The sequence below is a fragment of the Erpetoichthys calabaricus genome, chromosome 3, assembly GCF_900747795.2.
Source record: "Erpetoichthys calabaricus chromosome 3, fErpCal1.3, whole genome shotgun sequence".
Taxonomy (NCBI): Eukaryota; Metazoa; Chordata; class Cladistia; order Polypteriformes; family Polypteridae; genus Erpetoichthys; species Erpetoichthys calabaricus.
The window spans coordinates 148,299,507-148,320,256 of NC_041396.2; the positions used below are offsets into that span (position 1 = coordinate 148,299,507).

The window sequence follows — 20,750 nt, forward strand, 5'->3', positions numbered from 1 at the left end:
GGCTTTGATTTTAGACTCTAGTGCAAATGCAGAGCTGTGATTTGTAACAGGTTTAAATCACCAGATTTTTAATAATCTAGATTATGCAATACACTGTTAAAAGAGGTATGTGGTTAAGTTTCCTGCACAATTTTTTTTTAACTTCCGGTCATGAACAACATACAGTTTATCAATTCAGGTTAATTAGGGAATGAATTAATAAATGATGTGATTGAAATATGCTAGTTTAATAAATACATATTCAAGTATTTTCACTAGTGTATGTCAGCTGCCTAGACAGAACTTGTCTTAGAACAGATATAGAAAATAATTGTTTGTAAATGGGATGCTTATGTCTGGGCAAACTTCGAGTGAGGCACAGATAGTAACAAAAGACAGTGTGTAATCAGTGACAAAGCAGTCAGGTTTGTGGAACCTACTAAAGAAAAAGAACCTGACAATTTAAAAACACTGTTTAACTGCTTTTGTTAAGTTGTATATATAAAGAGGTTGAAGACGGTGGCATGCTAAAAATAATACAAACCCTATTTGAGAAGTTAAAATTACAGGCCATGTTTGTCAAAAAGTGTGCTGGCAAAGCCATTTATTGAACGTGTAGCAGTTTGTGTGAATTATCATCCTTCATAAGGTAGTATGTAGTACTTCATTCTGTAATTAACATGCTTAGTGCTACCTAAGTAAACTGTCTGCTCCTTAAACTTACAAACATTGACACAACATGAGTTAGGTATAGTTTAAAATATTCAGAAGATGGCTGACTGTATAGGTTGCCAGAGCCGAGACAGCCTTACTGAATCTTTTATTTGCATATCTGCCTGTTTCCACAATCCCTTTATTCTGCAGGCACATACAGAGCCTTTTTTGAGATAAAGCAAAAACTAAACTGAAATGGTTTTCTCAAAATACAAAGATAAGTGATGAAAAATAAAAATGAAAAATTAGAACAGAAAAAGTCAAAATTCACAAATGGCAGATGAACATGATATAGAAATAAAAAAACTTTTTTTAAAAATAGAATTAAAATAGTGATCTTACACAATGTATTTATAAGCAGTTCTGTTTATTTAACATAATACAAATCTACTGTATAGAACACAAGAAGGCATCTTGAAGTAGGACTTGTCATTAAAGTAGAAAATCATGAGAAAAAATAGTCATTCCTAAAAAAAGATAGGAAGCACATTTTATTTGTTAGTGTTTGTAATGGTGTACATGGATGCAGGGGGTTAAGCAAGCATCAGCCTGACTTTACCCAAATAGAAGTGGACTGTTGTAGCTTAGAAGCTTTCCCATCCGCAGATACGAAGGCATCTCACCAGAATAGGTGTCTTTGTAATCTGAAGGTCTCAGATTCGCAATTGTCCCTTTAGGGGGAGTCCTCCCTTTATTACTCACCGAGAGGGGACAGCATTTTTGTATCCCAAACACAACTTGAACTGAGATAGAATGAACAGTGACATTTTAAGTAGAAGTAGTAGCAATGTTTGGTACTATTTTTATATACTATTAGGATGATCTTATTTAACTGTCATTCTATTCATTTAAAAGAACTATTCTAACAACAAAAGTAACGCACAATAGCTAAAATATGAAGATATAAAATTCCCCTTCCTCATTGTATAAAATAAGTTAATTTCATGGCAAGATTTATGTGGCTGTTTGACAGAAAATGGGCAGATCCCACAGAACAGGAACCGGAAGTGACATCTGTAGCAGAAGGGTCAACTGGTCTACAGAGGGAGAAAGAGAGAAAGCATTAGAGTACAGCGCCAACCCTTGGCTTGGCGGGTAATCACAGGTATTCAAGCCCTTAAGCTGTATCCCATGCGCACATGTGTGACAATAGATAGATCTGAAAAAGTAAATACGCCACATGTAGAGGTGTGCACATTTTTCAACATAATTCTTTGTGAGCCATCTCATCTTTGTTGGGGATCAGGCCTATCAAGTGGTGTCATCAACAAATTTAATGATATAGTTGGACCTGTATCTGGCCACACTGTCAGAGGTGAACAAGAACTACGAAAGAGGCTTCAGCACACTGGATGTGAGGCTGCCATTCAAGCTTTCAGGGGTCTGCCAGTTAAGAAGTGGAAAATTCAGTTGTAGAAGGTGGTACCTAGTCCTACAGTATGTCTGGGAGCTTGGTCATCACTGCTCATGTCACAGCAGTGTTATATGATGAGATGTAGCCTATAAACAGTATTGTGGCACAGCCATTTTTAATATCCAGCTATGCCAGCGCTATATGAAGTTAAAAGGACATGACATCTTCTGTGGACCAGTTGTGAAACCATGCAAACTTGAGAATGTACAGACAATCTGGAATGTTCTATTTAATGTGTCTCAGTACCAGTCTGCCAAAGATTTTTATCACAATGAGAGTGAGTGCCACTAGTTTGTAGTGTTTGACATTTATTGAGTAAATTGTATTAGTTCTGTATGACTTTGATTCTCTTAATGGAAGTTTAATATCCATTGTCAACCACATTAGTACCAGAGTAAAATTATTTCCCTAGAGAAAGTTAATGTGGATATACAAGAAGAGTTGTTTTCCCTTCATATTTAAATAATTAAAACTGCTGTAAAATGTCAGAGGAGAATAATCATCTCATGGTTACTGTTAAGCCAATTATGATATTCTGCTTTTACTGGTTGGTTTCTTAATCTAATTTATAAAATGATTAATGAGATTTTGTAGTATAATTTAACATTTACAATAAGAATGTGTTAGTCATCTTTAAATTCATAGTGTTTGAGAAGTTTGATGTATACTTGAAAATGTGATGATATATTATTATTAATTGTTGTAAACAGTGCTACTTCCCAAACACCTAATCCGTTTACTAATAGTGATTGAATTCTTTTTCACTTTCCACTTTAACATGATTAACTTTCAAGTAGATTTGTTACACAAGGAGTGTTTTTTACTTTGTCTTTACTGAAAGTGCTGTCCAGTTTAATTAATGAATCCATTAATTTGTATTTTAAAATTAGGAAAAGTAATAAAATATCAGTAAAGTTAGTTGTGTTAAGATAACATGTACCTTTAAAATGTTTGAGCTGGTGAGTTAAAGATTTTGTTGTTTTAGTACCACACATCTTTTGTATAATATGTCACTTCTTTCTGTCTTGTCTTCACACACAAGAACAAATTTATTGGCTCTTGGTTGCTTGCCTGAAATCAATGCCCAAATCAGGGCATCCTGTCACTCCAAATCGGTTTTGCCACTTAACTTACAGTACATTCTTCATTCATTATCTCTCAGTGTTAATTTCTATGCCGTATTATTGTTTTTATTTTAGTCTTAGCAGCTTGTATTTGTAATGTACCTTATATCATTTTGTAAGGCTATTAGTAGCACAAAATATAACACTGAATGAAAAACTAATTTCTGTCTTTATATTTTAATCCATGTTTATTATCCATTGGTAGTTATCTGTTCTGTCCATATTTATTATTGTTTTTGTAGGGTTAACACATTGTTCATGTCAGTGAAAGTACAAAAAAAAGGTGAATTCTGATTTGACCAAAAATGAAAGATTATATAGTAATTTCAAAAATTAATATTGGTCATCTCCAAAAAACAAATATTGTTAAACATTTATTATTTATTTACTTGGTGGTTAGGTTGCTGTCTGTTGGAGAGGTCTTAAGGGTTAATTTTCAATAATAGGTATATTTCATACATTTTGATAGCTTAAAGATGAATTTCAACGTCCTTGTTAATAAGTTATTTTTATGATGAACCACAACCACTTCATACAGTATTGTTTATCTCCTCTTATGTGGAATAATTGTGGTAATGACCATTGTTTTGCCACTACTTTCTCTGAAAGTTATTCTAAGATATTTAGAACTTTACCAGACAAACAATAGTTAGGGCATACTATAATGAAATACAAGTGTACAGCCAACTGGGTGCAGATGTTTTTGTGACCTTTGCACATACTCCCTTTGTCCATGTGTGTTTTTATGTGAGTAGTCCAGTCCAAAGGCATAAGATTAATTGGACTCTAAATTGGTCAAATAAAAGAAATTGTGGATGGGTGAATGACTGTGCTCTGCAGTGGATTAGTGTGCCATTCAAAACAGGTTTCTACCATGCCATCACTGCTGCCAGATTTAGTAAGTGTAAATGTATGGTTTGGTTACAGTCATTTTAAGGAAACTAAAAAAAACACACAATATGAGATATGTTAAGGTATACTTTTATAAAATGGGTATAAATAATTATAACTCTATATATTATTAAAACTCTATATAGTATTAAAAAGCCCTATATGCTACAGCTTCGTTTTTATTTTCCAAAAAATGTTTTATTAGTGGTAGCAATTTCTGTGTCATTTTTTAGTAACTTTTAAATGCTATTTTTTAACATTTACAATATATAATATTTAAGTATGTTGATGTTGATTGTTTGAAATATAATCTATCATTGTAGTCATTGTATATTAATTTTTAATTATATTGGCAACCCCATACTTCACTGGTGCTGTGTTTGCACACTAATATGCTGCCATAAAAATAGTTTCTTATTAAGCTAATGACAATCTTACAGAGTATAAAATGACTAATGGGAAAAATAGATATGGGAATTTTTTTTAATGTAACAGAGATGTTGTGACATGCAGTAACAATTTCCATATTCAGTTTGAGATCCACATGGTGAAAGATGGACTACATCTGTACTTGTTATATTTAAGTGTATATATGTATTTATATAATATATAATATATACACACATTTTTTAAATGGAACCTGATTCGAGGAATTGGAAAGTGTTGCCACTGAATTAAATCAGCCAAGACCAGGGGGACCTGGGAGGGCCACCAAGAGTTTATGCCAAGAGACAGTTTGGAAAAGAAATCAATTCAGCATAACAGCTGTTTGCAATAGAGCTGGAAAATACAAAGTTGATTTATAGCTGCCCATAACCCATCATTTCTAACAATAAGAAAGTTACTGTGCCAAGTCTATCCTTAAAGATACTTGACAACATCTCAAAGACTTACAAAACATGTAAAGATTGCCAAAAAGCAGTCGGTGCTGGTAGTTAAACTTTTTGCAATATGTTGTTATAAGGTACACACTCTCAAAAGCTATAGTTTTATGAAATTAGGCCAAATTTATTGAAGGTTATTAAAACTCTTAAAATATTTTATAATGAAAATATAAAGTTAATCTATTTCAACAAATATCTTGTTCCTTTAAGCTTCTGAAGTAGTTCATAAATTGCTGGAGTTCATTCATGCCGTTTTCCCAGCTCTGTTAAGCAGCTTAAACATCCAGTGTTTGGCAAATATTTTGAGGTTATCTTTGCTAGATCTGGCATTGATTGTACTTGTGTAATATTGTCATTGATTGTAAATAATTTAGGGAAATAATCATCGTTTAGTCTGCATTTTTTGATTTCCCCAGATTCCTGATCCGTTTCCATATCATTCTTCCACAGAATTAATTGAGAGTAGGTTTTGCTTACTATAGTGGCTATAGCCAAATAAAGTCTTGATTTATATACTGGGCTATACCCTTAAATATTTTACCTTTTGTGGAATTTCAATTGTAATTTTTGTCAAACCATTTTGCCACCATAATTTCTCATCATTAATTTCAGCAAACTTCATTTACTTATTACTATGTTTGTTTATATACGGCACTATTATAGGTCCATTTTCTTATTCATCCACATTAAATAACAGATTAAATTGAAAACAATGAAAATATTACTGTAGTTGTTTATTTTGTAGTCATCCACATTAAATTACAGATTAAATTGAAAACAATGAACATATTACTGTACTGTAATTAAGTAAGCAAGATTTTGAGTTTATTTCAGATCTTTATTCTTCCAATATAAAAGCTTTCAACTAAAGTTGTCACTCCTTTTCATTAGTACTGTACATCATTAATATTTCTATATGTACTTTCATGAATACTATTGTTATCCATTTCAGATATCTGAAAATGGACAGAAAACTAGCTCTTTTAAGATATTTGTAAACATACTTGAGATAACGTGAATTTCATTTTAGATATCTCAAAATGCCTACAGTCTTATTTTAAAATATGTTGAAATGCATTCTTAAGATATCTCGAAATGAACAGCATATCATTTTAAGAAATCGTGAAATGTATTTGAAATATCCTAAAGGGAAATTTAAGACAGACATTGTGATAAATAGAAGGATGACTGGTGTCCCAAAGGAAAGTCGGGATGTCAACTAGGCCACTTCATTTAATGCAATTGTCCAAAAAACTGAACAGAAACTAGTGCTTGAAAGAGCAACAGAAATCAGGTTTCTAATGTGTCATTTTAGCCAACTATGCTCCCTAGTAGAAGAGACTTGTCTGAGTGGGTCAGTCACGGGGAGTTAAGTCATGCGGAGGCTCCTACCTGAAGTGAGACACACTCCTCTGGGAAAGTCTCAGTTTTATAGCGCCCCAGTCCTCTGAGGAAGGGCCTCTGGTGGTGGAGTTCAGTTGCACTCTAGGGGTGGTTTCTTGCCACTGCAGAGACAAAAAGAGATGGTATGGTTAGTGACTGCACCCCCTGTAGTCCTGGGGTAATAGTATATACCTTAGTACATTAAAATTTATTTGCTTGGCGGATGGTTTAATGCAAAGTGACTTACAAAAGTCACCCTTGTGGGACAACATATTTTTAGATACCTGTAATTCATTTTAAAATATATTTAAAGTATTTCTAAATAACTTAAAATGCATTTTGATATACAGTATTTCTAAATGTTAATTTAACTTGCTGTACGTGCAGCTGTAGTATTTTATAGAGTCAAATTGGGATAAATATTTACTGTACATGAGATACTGAAACTGAATTTGATGTGTATTGTATGCTCAGTTGTTCTGCAATAAAGGCAACAAAATATAAATGTACTGTATGACACAGAACTGGAACAGGTATATAATAAATAATAAAATTTAAATAATTAATACATCATATAAAAAACACAAGATTCTAGGGCAAAACAACATATTGTATGTCACAATGATGAAAAGTAACTTCAACTTCAAAAGTGCTAAACATATACTGTAACCTTTCTTAAAGTCCTCCTAATCAGGAATAAAATTTTCTGTTGGAGATAAAAGTTTATATTAAGGTTAGAGAGTGAGGCATTGTGGTAAGTAGGAAACCAGAAAATTTCCATAATACAGTGGAACCTCGAGATACGATCACCTTTGTATACGAGAAATTCAAAATACGAGGAAAGTATGAGCGAAAAATTCAGATCTAAATGCGAGCATTGGCTCGCGTAACGAGCCACGAGCCAGGCTGTGGGTATAGCTCGCGGCTTAGCGAGGGGGCGTGGTAGCAGTTACGAGCCGCGATCTGCGGTGTCTGCGTTTCTCAATTAAGTGCACAGGTGGGAAACTGCCCACATCCATGATTGTTCCTGTGGCTGATGGGCTGCAGCTGCCATGTCCTCCCCGCATATATAGAGAAGCGCGAGCCGGTTAAGGGGGAGAAGAAGTAAAATAAAAGAGAGAGAGAGAGCGCGCGCGCACAGGCAGGCAGGCAGTCGGTGCGGGAGAGCGAGCGAGCGAGTGCAGGCTCGCGTGTAGCTGAACAGGCGAGCCAAACAGCTGAAGCAGGACGGTGTAGAGAAGGTCCGCTGCATTAAGAGTGTCTCGCCTGTTGCAGAGCCCGCAGGTGAGACGCTAACAGAGAAGAAGCACCGGGGATTGTCATCTGTTTTTTAAAGACTGCATCCTTTTGACGTTTTAACCTCGTGTTAAAGGATTGTTATTCTTGTGTATTTTAAACCTCCACTTCACAACTGTTTTAAGGATTATTTATTTAAAGATTTATTGAATGCTCTACTGCACTTTGGACACCTGTTTTGATTCTTTTAATAATCAGTTATATTATTTACCAGTGTTATTTATTAAAGGTAGACTACAGTATATATAATTTATCAGTGTTATTTGTTAGGAAAATTGATTTTTATGTTAATATATTTGGGGTGCGGAACGGATTGACTGGATTTCCATTATTTTCAATGGGGAAGTTTGTTCTAGATACGAGAAATTCGCTATACAAGCTCAGTGCTGGAACGAATTAAACTCGTATCTAGAGGTTCCACTGTATTTAGAAAATATTAAGAAAATCATACATTGTACATTCATTAAAAACCCTATTTTGTACTTATCAAGTAGAAGAAGTATTTTTTGTCGAATCATACAGTCGAGTACAGGAAGTGGAAGACTTCATCAATTGTTGCTGGGAGAACAACCTGCAACTCACCATCAACAAGACAAAAGTACTGGTGGTGGACTTTCGGCCTCAATCATTATTTAATCTTGCAAAGCTGTAACTTGCAATACTACAGAACCATTTCCCACAATAAACGTTTCACAGAACATAGATCTCCTGACATTCTTCGTCAAACTGTCTCAAAGCTATCCAGGTGGCCATCCTTTTCAGTCACATGGTTGCAAAGCCTCTCCCATCAGATAGAGAACAAAACCTAAATACAGTATTGCAATACTTATATTTAAAACTAATATTGATGTTCACATTTAGTACTTTTCTATGATAAAACGTTGAGTGTAATCAGAAAGTGCAAATAAACATTGAAACCTTAAAATATTTTGATTGCTTAAGGATATAGCTTACTTAATCAATCATGACAGAGAACCTTTGGTAGGTATTACAGGTATAAGCCTATGTATAGATTAGATTAGGTAAACTTTATTAATCTCATTAAACACCACTATCAAGAAAGCACAGTGGCAAATGACATGCTTTCTTTTGAAATTCTTTAAGGATATTTTACATAAAGTGAAAATGTTAATTTCTGGTTTGGTTCTCGAGCATTCACTTCCTTATTTAGCTACCCCTGCATCTCTATAGGAAAGTTTAATTTGTGTCACAGTGTTGAATCTTCATGGTTACTTTAATACATGCCTGTGCCATCCATTACATCCCCAACAGTCCTAACAGACTTTGTTGTTTTCCATACTGCTCTGAATGTGGGAGAAAAATTAGCACGTACTATTATAACAACAAAAAGCAGTCTCACAATTTAGAAAGTGTTAGAAAGTCATATTTCTTCCTTGCCTTTGATTCTTTTCTTTTTTTATCCTTCTTATTTGTATGATGTTCCAGGGTAACAAGACCACCTGAGCATTATCAGGCATAAGGCAGGAACCAAACATATATAGAAAATAGTCTATTACAATGCACACTAATGCAAACACTCAGACTGTCATCTAGCCATCAATTATACAGTAGCACTATAACATGACCACCAAAATAACCAAGCTAAAACATTTATGGATATCCAGAGGACATGCAAAATCCAAAAAGTCAGTCAGAAGCACTGAGAAAAACCCAGGTTCTTGAAACTGTGAGACAGTCGTGTTAACCATAATTCAATCTCAAAAACATTTATCACAACAATAATACATAAACTATAAAGTTAAGTATTGTACAAAACATGTTTGTAGGGCTGAAGCAGTGGTTGATGATATCATCCGTTGTCAATTGGCTGGCCACATGGTCAGTGTATATAAAAATCGGCAGATCTCAACAGAAATAAAACATTTCCATAAATTTCCTCAAAGTGCCAAACTGTGCATTTTTTTTTATATCTCACGCACTTCATAAGAAGCCTATCAAACAGTTTTATTTGCAGCAGAAGACGTGATTCCTGTGCTATGCTAATTTATAGTAGCTCATCGTGGGCCTTTTTTACCCCTTTTTTCTTCTGAAGTGGATAGAAGAGCAGAGAGAGCTAAAGATGAATATAGTGGCCGTCAAATGGCGAAATTAGCTCTTACACAGATGTCCAGGTTGAGAGGTCATTGTGAACTGCTAGCTCGAGTTTCAGCTTGGATAGTATACCTGAAGTCAAGCTGAATTGTCTCTTTCTTGATGAGTAATTATATTTTTTTGTGTGTGTGTGCAAAACTAGTCTCTTGACCCTTATGAAAATTCTTTATTGGCTGAAAAGCATGTTTCAGTATAAGAAGAACAATGTAATCTAGGAAATAAATTAGTGCTTTGTTATCATTTTAAACAAAACACAGTGAGATTGTAGAGCAGCTATTCTATAATCCCCACATTTATATAATAACAAACCTCCCCACCCCCACCATAAGCATAGGTGATGGTATCATACTGTACATTAGCGATGTGGCAGTGTGAAAATTTAAGATATTGCACAGCCCTAAATTTGTGTAAGGTCATGTTTGAATATATTGTGAAGGGCTTTTTTCCCCACTTGGTATCCTTATTAACAAAATAAATACAAGGGAGGAGTGTACTGTATACAGGTTGAAACAACATATACAGTAAACAGACAGAAACAAAACAAGTTAGAAAAGCTTTGTATGGTGTAACAATCAAACGCTTCAGAGGACATAGTTAACAATTTGGAAAGTTGTTTCTAAAGAGACATATTTTTTGTTTGTTACATATTTTCGTAACAATAGGTCATATTCAGATAATAGTAATAATAGAATGGCATTATAAGTATTAGTACAGTGCCTGAAATGCATCATTTTTTAATAGATTTTATAAAATTATGGATGAAACAGCTTTCATAGACACCAGATTCCAACACAACTGTAAAGATTTTTTTTTACTGCTGTTATTTGATTGTTGTGTCTATAGGTAATTGTATTTCATATTTCTTAAACATACATTTTTTTAAAAAAGAAGCGTTAAAGAGAGTGTTATAGATAGTTAAAATCTTTGTTAAAGTCACAAGCTAAAGTACCTCTGACAGACCATGATGTACAACACGTCATTATGACTGCTTGTTTATAACTTAAAGAGTCGGGGAAATATTGAATTATTATAATCTGCAGCTAATACAGCAATTAGGTTGTTTTTAGTGTAATATGAATATTAACCACTTTTTTTTAATTATATGCATTACACCTTGAGAAGCTCCATTCCTCTTTTATTCATCTCTAGATAAATTAAATGACTTTTCAATTTCCTTGTTTACGCTTTACAGCATTGGAGATTATCTAACTTAACTGTTACAAATTCAAGCAGCTGGATAATTAAGTAGTTATGGCAGAGGTGCACACAAGCAGCTGATGTGATGCACCCCCCATTCTGCTGTGATTCAGTAACTTGTTTTGGCACTAGGAACAGCTAGTAGACATGTAGAAGATAAAAATATACAAATTGAAATAACATGTTGATAGGTGCTTTTCGCATTTTATCCAAATATTCCATAAAAGTTACCCTAGAGCCTCTTTAGGCCTACATACATGGCTATTTAATGAAAGGAACCTGTCCTACCAACCTTCAAACCTGAGTACAGTAATACCTCCTCGATCGCGGGGTTTGCGTTCCAGAACCCCCCGCGAAAGGTGAAAATCCGCGAAGTAGAAACCATATGTTTATATGGTTATTTTTATATTGTCATGCTTGGGTCACAGATTTGCACAGAAACACAGGAGGTTGTAGAGAGACAGGAACTTTATTCAAACACTGCAAACAAACATTTGTCTCTTTTTCAAAAGTTTAAACTGTGCTCCATGACAAGACAGAGATGACAGTTCTGTCTCACAATTAAAAGAATGCAAACATATCTTCCTCTTCAAAGGAGTGCGCATCAGGAGCAGAGAATGTCAGAGAGAGAGAGAAAAGCAAACAAATCAATAGGGCTGTTTAGCTTTTAAGTATGCGAAGTACCGCCGCACAAAGCAGTTGCAAGGAAGGCAGTAGCTCACACCCCCTCCGTCAGGAGCAGAGAATGTCAGAGAGAGAGAGAGAGAGAGACAGATAAAAACAAACAAAAATCAATATGTGCCCTTCGATCTTTTAAGTATGCGAAGCACCGTGCAGGAAGCATATCGCTTGATAAAGCAGCCATATGTAAGCCCAGCAAAGAAGAGAGCAATGTGAAGGTAATCTTTCAGCGTTGTTTGAGGAGCGGACGTATCCTCTAGGGGTGCGAAGAGCCCCCGTGCTCACAATATATTTGAGGAGTTTTATTTAATAGGTAATACGCGCTCTGGTTGGGTAGCTTCTCAGCCATCTGCCAATAGCGTCCCTTGTATGAAATCAACTGGGCAAACCAACTGAGGAAGCATGTACCAGAAATTAAAAGACCCGTTGTCCGCAGTAATCCGCGAACCAGCAAAAAATCCGCGATATATATTTAAATATGCTTACATATAAAATCCGCGATGGAGTGAAGCCGCGAAAGTCGAAGCGCGATATAGCGAGGGATTACTGTAGTACCAAGCACTCTGCTTTTGACCTTCCAGCTCTGGCCTGTTTCCAGGTCTGCTGATGCAGAATGACTTTAAATGTCTAGTCAGTATCATTTCAGGACAATCTCTAAAAATCACATCTGGAATAGAGACAACAGAACTTCTAACACTTAAATAAAAGTTACACAGCCTACATCTAGCAACTTCCTTCATCTCTACACTCACAAGTTTTCAGTCAACCTTAAAACTCAATCACATTCAGCCTCTCAGCTGCCAGGTTTGTATAAGAAGAGACACATAGCTTTCTGCTCCAACTTATGGACCATATGTTGATATCCAGCCAGTTTTCCCCAGCCTCTTCATTAAGCAGTCTAGCCGTAGCTTCCTCTGTTACTGGCTAAAATGATTTGCATTCTACCTGCCAGCCCTTCCTAGCCACTCTTACTCATTTTCTTGGCAAGAGACCCAGGCTGTTGTCTTACCAGATCATCCAGTACATGTACAAAGCTTATGGTTCCTACATTCTAAAACTTCAAGGTCTTTCTCATTCCTGGAGATCTTCTATGAGATTTAAGTTTCCCCTGTGTGTGAAGCTGCTGGTACTCCTGCCCCTGTCATTCCCCTGCCATCCAATTATCCTCACATAGTTGGCATCTTAAACTTATACCTTATGTTATTCTTTGTGGCAATGTTACTTGAGTTGTGTGCATAAGCATAAGCTATTATTTATCTGAAATCCTTTAGGATGCCTACTTATGGCCACATCTTTCTCTTTGCTGTAAGCAAAATACTGTTAATTACAATTACAGTAAGCAAAGCAACTATATTCTACAATCCTGGAATTTCATGCATCAGCATTACATTTTGAGTTATTAATTTATTTGACAAATTGCACTCCACATCAAAGGGCTACAAAAAGACAAGTATTTTCAGAATCTGATATGATGCCAGAGGCACTAATAACAAGTAGTAGTGCTCATTTGGAATTTTAATGTTTTTGATCTGCAGGTTCTCAAATCTGTGTTGCTGTTTCCAACAATAGAGCGAATGGCTCAGTCGCCTCAAGGAAAGCTTATGACTCCTATGCTGTGCCGACTGCGTTATGCAATGTATGTGCCTATTTACCTGCTCTCCTTCCTGCCAGAAAGAATCAAAGCCTCCATGGTGAGATTGTTGCTGCATCGCCTCCAGACACTGGATGAATCATGTGTTTCTGCCACCATTAACCTCTTTAGTGTGGATTGTACAGGTAAGAAAAAAAAATATTTTTCATATGTGGTCATTGATCACATATAATGCATTAAATATTGTGTGTATGTAAGTTCATTTAAAAGTTTTTCCCCCAATATTTTCAAATTATAATATATATTGTGATGGAACTGGGCCGTCAGCAAGCCCCAAACACAAACATACACTGATTCCCAGGTTCAATTAAAGAGTGGTTTATTACCCAAAATACTCTCAAAAGAAGCACAAAGCACAAGTTCAAGTAATCTTTTTCTCATAATCTCCTCACAATTCAATTCTCCTCTCCTTTCACCACCGCACTGCTCTCCTCCAATCTTGTGTTGCTTCACGTCCTCTCAGCTCTGACTCAAATGGATAAAGGAGTGTGGTCCCTTTTGTTGAGTGCCCGGAAGTACTTCCAGTGCCAGGGTCACTGCCCAATGGAAGTAATTCCGGGTCATACAGAAGACCCATAAAGTGAGGAGAGGATCTCCCTACAGTGCCCCCTTGCAGAAGCCATTGTCCCCAGCAGGGCTATATTGCCGGACTACATCTCCCAGCATTCCCTGCTGGTTCCCAATGGGCGCCACCTTGGAGGGCTGCTGCCATCTAGCACTTGGGGGAACTAGATATCCCTGTGCGACATTCTTTTGCTGTTCTTCCCTTTTTTCTCATCCCAGGAAGGTACTAGAACCACATCTGGCTGAGATGGCCATCCATCCCCTAGGCTGCCTTGTCCAGGTGTGACCATTATTCTCTTGGCTGAGATGCCTTTCTGTACTTTCAGAGCCTCCCATCCAGGTAAGGGATCTTCACAACTTCCTGCCAGGAAGCCTGTCCATCCCATATTCAGGGAGCGCCACATTATCAAACCTCAGACACAACTGACACACACACTCTTTCACGGATTCAAATAAAGTTTTTTTCTACCTTTCTGACCAAGACAAACATGATCAACATTGATTCTGTTCTTCTCTCTTCTTCTTTCCTCCAACTCTTCTTCTTCCCAGAAGTGTTGCCCTTTTCTTCTCAACTCCGACTTGCTGAATGAGGTTGAGGGGCTTCTTTTATCTTGAACTTCTGGTGCCATGGCGTAGCCCATCGGAAGTACTTCCAGGTCATTAGGAAGTTCTCTAAACCAGAGAGCACAACTCCTTGTAGCATCCTCTGGTAGCACCCGCAATTACTAGCAGGGCTGACTCACTGCACTACAGGCCCCATTATTCACAGCAAGTATCAGAATAAGTCCCAAAGCCCAGGGATTTTGCCATCTAGCGTGTAGTAGAGGCATATAGTTTTGAAATGAAGCCTCCCTCCATCGTTGTATATATGCAGTGACTATCTCTATGGTGCTTGGATTGCTTTCTTTGTATTAATGCTACTGGGTCTTCACATTCAGAATGCTCATTTTCATATAGTGCACTCAAATGATAACAAGTGTTCACCTTTTCTTATTGTAAAATCATTTAGATTTTATTTTTAAAGCTTATGTTGCTCTCCAGTTACCTTATTGTTACTAATTTAAGAAAAAATTAAAATTTTGACCAGAAGTATATTGACCAGAAGTATATTGAACACCAACGTGCATTATACATGGCTGTAACCAAAAAACAAAACATTCTTACATGAAATACTTTTTTCTTCAGTAAGTTTCCATTTTGCAGCCACTGTTGCTGGGATTGGCACCGGCTTCAAACAAAACTAAAATAAAAAATAAGGTGAGAAAGTGAAAACTTTTGAAAATGAATTTAAGAAAATGTACAGACATTAGAATATGTTTTGTTAACTAAAATACAGTGTTTTGTTCAGAGTAAGGATAATTTATTAAAGCTTATTTAATGTTGCATTGTTTTTGATAATCATTACCACTTTTGAAAGTACACATTTTGAGCTTTTAACCTTCAACATTTTGAGTTACTGTGCTATAGAAAATTTTATATACATGCTGCTGTAGTTGAAGGTGTGTGGTGTTTTTGTGTTTAGTATTTTGATTACATAATTGTGTGATTTTTATTATTATTACATAGGTTTCCTAATATTTTCCACATATTTTGAATTGTAAGGTTAACTTAAATGCAGATTAAGCAGAAGTTAAAAAGGGGTTCTTTTTGTAAGATGTCCAACAATGCTTCAGACCAGTCTGGTTAAAAATAATATTCCCTCAACACACATCAAAAAAGCAATTATATTTTTGTGCACAGTTACTTGTTTTATTTCAGATCTAGCCATTAGTAAAAACACTCTGGTGAGAATGTCTCACAGAGTTTTTTTTTTTTTGGTTACTTGAGTGATTAGAGGTGAAAGGTTATCATCCTGAACAGGAGAAAGAAAACTTTAAAAGGAAAAGTACAAAGTAACACTCTCAAAGGCAACAGATTCATAACCCAATATGTCTTCTTTCCTAATCTGGCAGGTCAGTATGTGTTTACTTGGTGTGGGGAATTCGTCTGATATTTCAGGTGCTGTTTTTTTTCCTTTGTGAAAAAAATACAGTTTATTTGAAATCTATTGATAGCATAGTATTTTCAAATGATGGTTAGATGTAAATATGATTCAAGTATTTTATCTGTAATTTGAAGCAGCATCGTTTATATAATACAATGTAGAATGACAGAAATTTTTTTTTTTTTTTTTATTTTCATAACATGCAATAATAATTAGAATAAATGAGGATGTCGTTGAATTAATGTATGGTTTTGGTTTTTAGCATAATCTTATTCTTAGCCAATGTGCTGTAAAAAAAAAACTCTCTCTCTCTCTCTCTCTCTATATATATATATATATATATATATATATATATATATATATATATATATATATATATAATAAACTAATCAAAACACAGTTTCATAGGTAAGGAAAGCCAATTTTTAATTTTTTCATTAACAAAATGTGTACAGATTTTAATTACAACCACAGTGCATGAGTTTAGTCTATTTACAGGCCCTAGCCAAACCTTAATGAAGAGTTGAACAGACGGGCTCTGTAGCAGGAAAAATAATGCAGACAACAACTCTTTCATACTCTGTTTAGTCCAAACAAGGATAAAAAAAATTATATAAAGTTTATAAGACATCTGTATTTTAAAATGACTATGAGGCATCCGTTGCACAATTATGTATGTAAAGAAAATGGGGTATTGCCAGTGAATAGTCCTTGATTAATGGATGATGTGGAAACTGAGTACTTCCTCAGTGACAAGAATTGCTGTGGTGAAATAAATAAATAAATAAATTATGCCTTTTACCAGGAAACAAAGTGTTGGTTAATTTATTATCATTAATGTTTCAAATTGCATGCTCACAGTACAAAGAAAATGACTTACAGGATAAGTTTGGTATTTCCCAAGTCAATAGTATTTTGTCACAATCAGAGTATATAAAAATTAGTCGTAGGAAATTGTGTTCTTCACTTTTTTTTCATAAATTTTAACAATAGTGGGACTTTTCTTGTGATTTAAAATGGAGTGTATAGAGCATCAGTACAAACCTCAAAGAAAGAATTTTAAAGGTCTGAATACCTTAATTTTGAAGCCAAGAATGTTCTTCAGTATTGATATGTTTCTTGTGATTTCATGCATACTGTAAAGCAGTATATCCATGTTGTTTTCAAAAAGCCTATACAGCATATATGTTTGTGAGCATCTGCCATTTTAAAATAAGTTTGGCTGTGTTCTTCACTTAATGTGTGCTTCCCTTAATGGCAATCTTTAAAAAAAAATGTGTTTTCCAGTAGACCCTTTTGTTCAAAGGAGAATGGCTTATGCTACGGAGACCTCTCTCATTGTAGTTCCATAACTGTATCTTCCTTTTAATAGCCAAATTCCAGCATTGCCAGCCCTTTTTAATCTGATTTGATCCTTGGGATGAGTTTAATAGATGATAGGTAGAGATGGAGTTCTTTCTTTTCAACACGTTACAAAAGAAAGATGTACTGGTGCTATTTTACTTCATCTTTTAATCATAGCTATGAAATTACTTACCACCACTTTAAATGATAATACACATTTTTTGTGTAGAAGGTTTCCTTCAGGAAGATAGTATGCTGCTCAGTAATACCGTAACTCTGGTTTCCCATCCAAACACCTTAGTGTTAGGTTAATTGGTGATTCACCTCATGAGCGGGATGCTGGAGCAGGTTGTAACCTACTTATCTTGAAAAGAATCAATCCAGTTTAAAAATGGATTAATGAGTGGATAGATTATTTTAGTTGTGCAAAGTATAGAATATTTTTTTAATTTGTTTTGTTGATTTGTTAGAAGAGTAGTTTTCAAACTAAGTTCTGGAGACCCACTGTTGTTTTTAATTGGGCTCCAAGCCTAATTAAGTGAGCTATTATTTCCCAGTTAAGTGTTTTGGGGACAATGTGGAAATTGCAAAACTAAGTTTGGTACATATTTATAAAAATATACTAAGTAGTTAAATGGAGCTAATGTAGTTTTTTACTCTTCAACCACATTTTCATTCTACTTTTCCAGATATAATGGTTGTTTAATCCATTTTTTACTGAGTAGTGGGTCTGACACTGAACTAGTTGCATCTTTTCATCATTCAGTGTTGTTTACCCTGGTGTCTGCTCTGGTTGTTTTTAATTGTCATTACTAAGATGCAATAAATTAAGTAAGACACAGAAGAAGGGCAACAAACAACAAAAGGGAAAGGCATTTAAAGCTATAGAAAGAATAGAAATATTTCTAAATGTCTGATAGATGTAAAATAATACTGCTGTGCTTTTCTGAATGCAGAATAAGAACAAACAAAAACAGCTAAGTAAATTAGATAATTTATTATCACCTATTATCACTGATTATTATCACTGATTTGTTCTGGTCGGAACAAACATCTGCAGCCACATAGGAGACTGAGACTGAGGCTGGGAGCCACTGTGCTAGACAGTTAATGACCAGATCTGGTACTGTTAAGTACTGAACACACACAAATTTCACAGCAACTATCCATTTAATCCTTAACTTATTTCTAATTTAATTGAATCATTGTTTGGGTGGTCATTTTATTTTCCAAATTCAATATTTGCTTTTTATTTTCAGAACTACCCTGTAGTGTTACTTTTGCTTTTTTAATAGTTGCATTAAAAGTGAAATGTGGTCAAGAATTTTAGTTTATAGATCTTTATTAAGCCTCTTCAATCAGCCTGTTAAGAAAGTCTCTGTCTAAAGAGATCTTACAAGGGTGATCAGTTCAGAGGGAATAAAAAGAGAATAAGTACAAATGGCAGGGTTTCTAGCCATGCAGCAGCTTAAGAACTGTTATTTGTATATGTATTTTAGTAAATGGCATGGCAAAGAATTTGATTTTATGAAATCTTAGTTACGGTTTTTTTTTCTGTATCTCATTTATATCCTCCCATATTTCCGGGTAAACATGCAGGAAATCATATATGACTTTTACACAGTTATAATTCATTTGATTGCTAAAGAGCATATTGAGAATTTTACAGCTGTAATCAGTCTACTAATTATAATTATTGTACGTTTAGCTGACTTGCTCAGGATTGCATAATGTGCCAGTCTGGAACTAACTGAAATCTTGTGATTTAGAGTCATTTACCTTAATCACTATGTCATACTTCCTGCTTCATGTCATTACACATTCACCTGCATTATGTGGGAGATAATGTTCCTGTTATTATGTTCTGTTTTGAGCTATATAAAGCCTGTAAGCCCAGAGTTCACAGGTTGGGGTACATTATAGTGTATATGTTACACATAATATAAATACTTACATACAGACATGATATTCTAACATGACTTTTAACAAATTTGCCAGAAATACAAAATAAATATAGCTTGTACGGTCTTCCAGAAAATTAAACTATCGTCATTTCAGAGCTTGTTATGGAAGTAGCTTGGAGGAATTGCCTAATCACTATGCAGTTGTCCCTTGGTATCCATTAGGGTTGACTCCAGAATTCTCCACAAATACCAAAAGCCATAGATGCTTAAGTCCCCCATATAAAATGGCATAGTACATTATTTGCATATAACCTACACATATTCCTCCCCTATACTTTAAATCATCTCCAGATTATTTATAATAGCACTATCAGCAATAACACTTCCACGAATTTCAGCTTCTTTCTGCTTTATTGTGTGAATGCTCAATTTGTTTTTACCGGCCTTATGGCCTACTTGTGCAAAATGCAGCTTTTCAAAATATCTGAAATTTTTATTTTCTCATTGAGAGATAGCATTTCACAATCCCTCTTAGCCTTTGAGTTTGCACCGATTGAATCCCTGTACTTTGCACACGCATCCCATCCCTACTAGCAATTGGATAGTTTAGTGAGGTCCTCAGATCTGCCCTGCTACAATTGCACACCACCTCTGCTATAGCACAAGGAAGATGGTCAAACTTGAGTATAGAGGAAGTAAAAATTGTAACAAGGCTTATGAAGATGAGACAGTGCTAGGATCCTTACTGATCCTCAATGGGTGAGATCAAAGGGCTGATGTATCTGCCTAACCCTGTCTCTCCCTATTGGTCAAGAGCAGGTGTCCCGCGGGGTATGTCTACATATCACATCAGTCACAAGGATTCAGTATTGTGCCTGCAATGTGGCAAATTCAAGTTTTGCTTTTTGGAACTTTCTAGAATTTTTTTTTCATGAATATTTATGACCCTCAGTTGATGAATCTGTGGATGCAAAATGTACAGATTCAGAGGGCTAACTGTAATTATATTTCTTGTTGTATAATGTATTAACTGGTAGAGTTCTTTGACATTTAAGAACAGCATTATTTTTAAATAAACTTAGCAAGCTACAAATCCCCTTTCTAAGTCATGTTTCATAAATCTTTTTGCAACTATGTTTTTGTTTGCATGGTAGAAATCAGGAACATTTAGTACAGAATGAATCAAAGGAAACTCCTTTACAAAGCACAGAATCATGATCACTTTGACTTTTATGCTAACATACCTATTTGAAAGTATAATTATTTTATTACTCCTGCAATTCTGTGAGTTTTCAGTACTAAGGCCAAAATGTCCATTTTACGTAAGCAGCATTTTTCCAAAGATGTTAACATGATTACCAGTTGTTTCCTAGTAAAAGGCATGATTTATTTATTTTTGTCATAATAGTTGCTAATCAGCTTTTTTATGTTATTTATTACAATTTAATTTTCTTTTAACTATCATACTGCATTTATGTTCATAAATGACAAAAAACAAACAAAAATGAATACATTAAGATTCATCCATCCATCCATTTTCTAACCCGCTGAATCCGAACACAGGGTCACGGGGGTCTGCTGGAGCCAATCCCAGCCAACACAGGGCAGAAGGCAGGAAACAATCCTGG

The 20,750-nt window shown here is 35.1% G+C and overlaps 1 protein-coding gene across 4 annotated transcripts in view; it reads left to right on the forward strand.

Moving 5' to 3' along the window:
- The window catches only part of ldah (lipid droplet associated hydrolase), a 260,164-nt gene that overhangs the window by 199,855 nt on the left and 39,559 nt on the right, over positions 1-20,750 (forward strand). For all 4 annotated transcript variants that reach the window (XM_028797385.2, XM_028797383.2, XM_028797386.2 and 1 more), the window contains one exon: positions 13,211-13,451. In XM_028797385.2, coding sequence (XP_028653218.1) covers positions 13,211-13,451 — 241 coding nt within the window. The remainder of the gene's footprint in view (positions 1-13,210; positions 13,452-20,750) is intronic.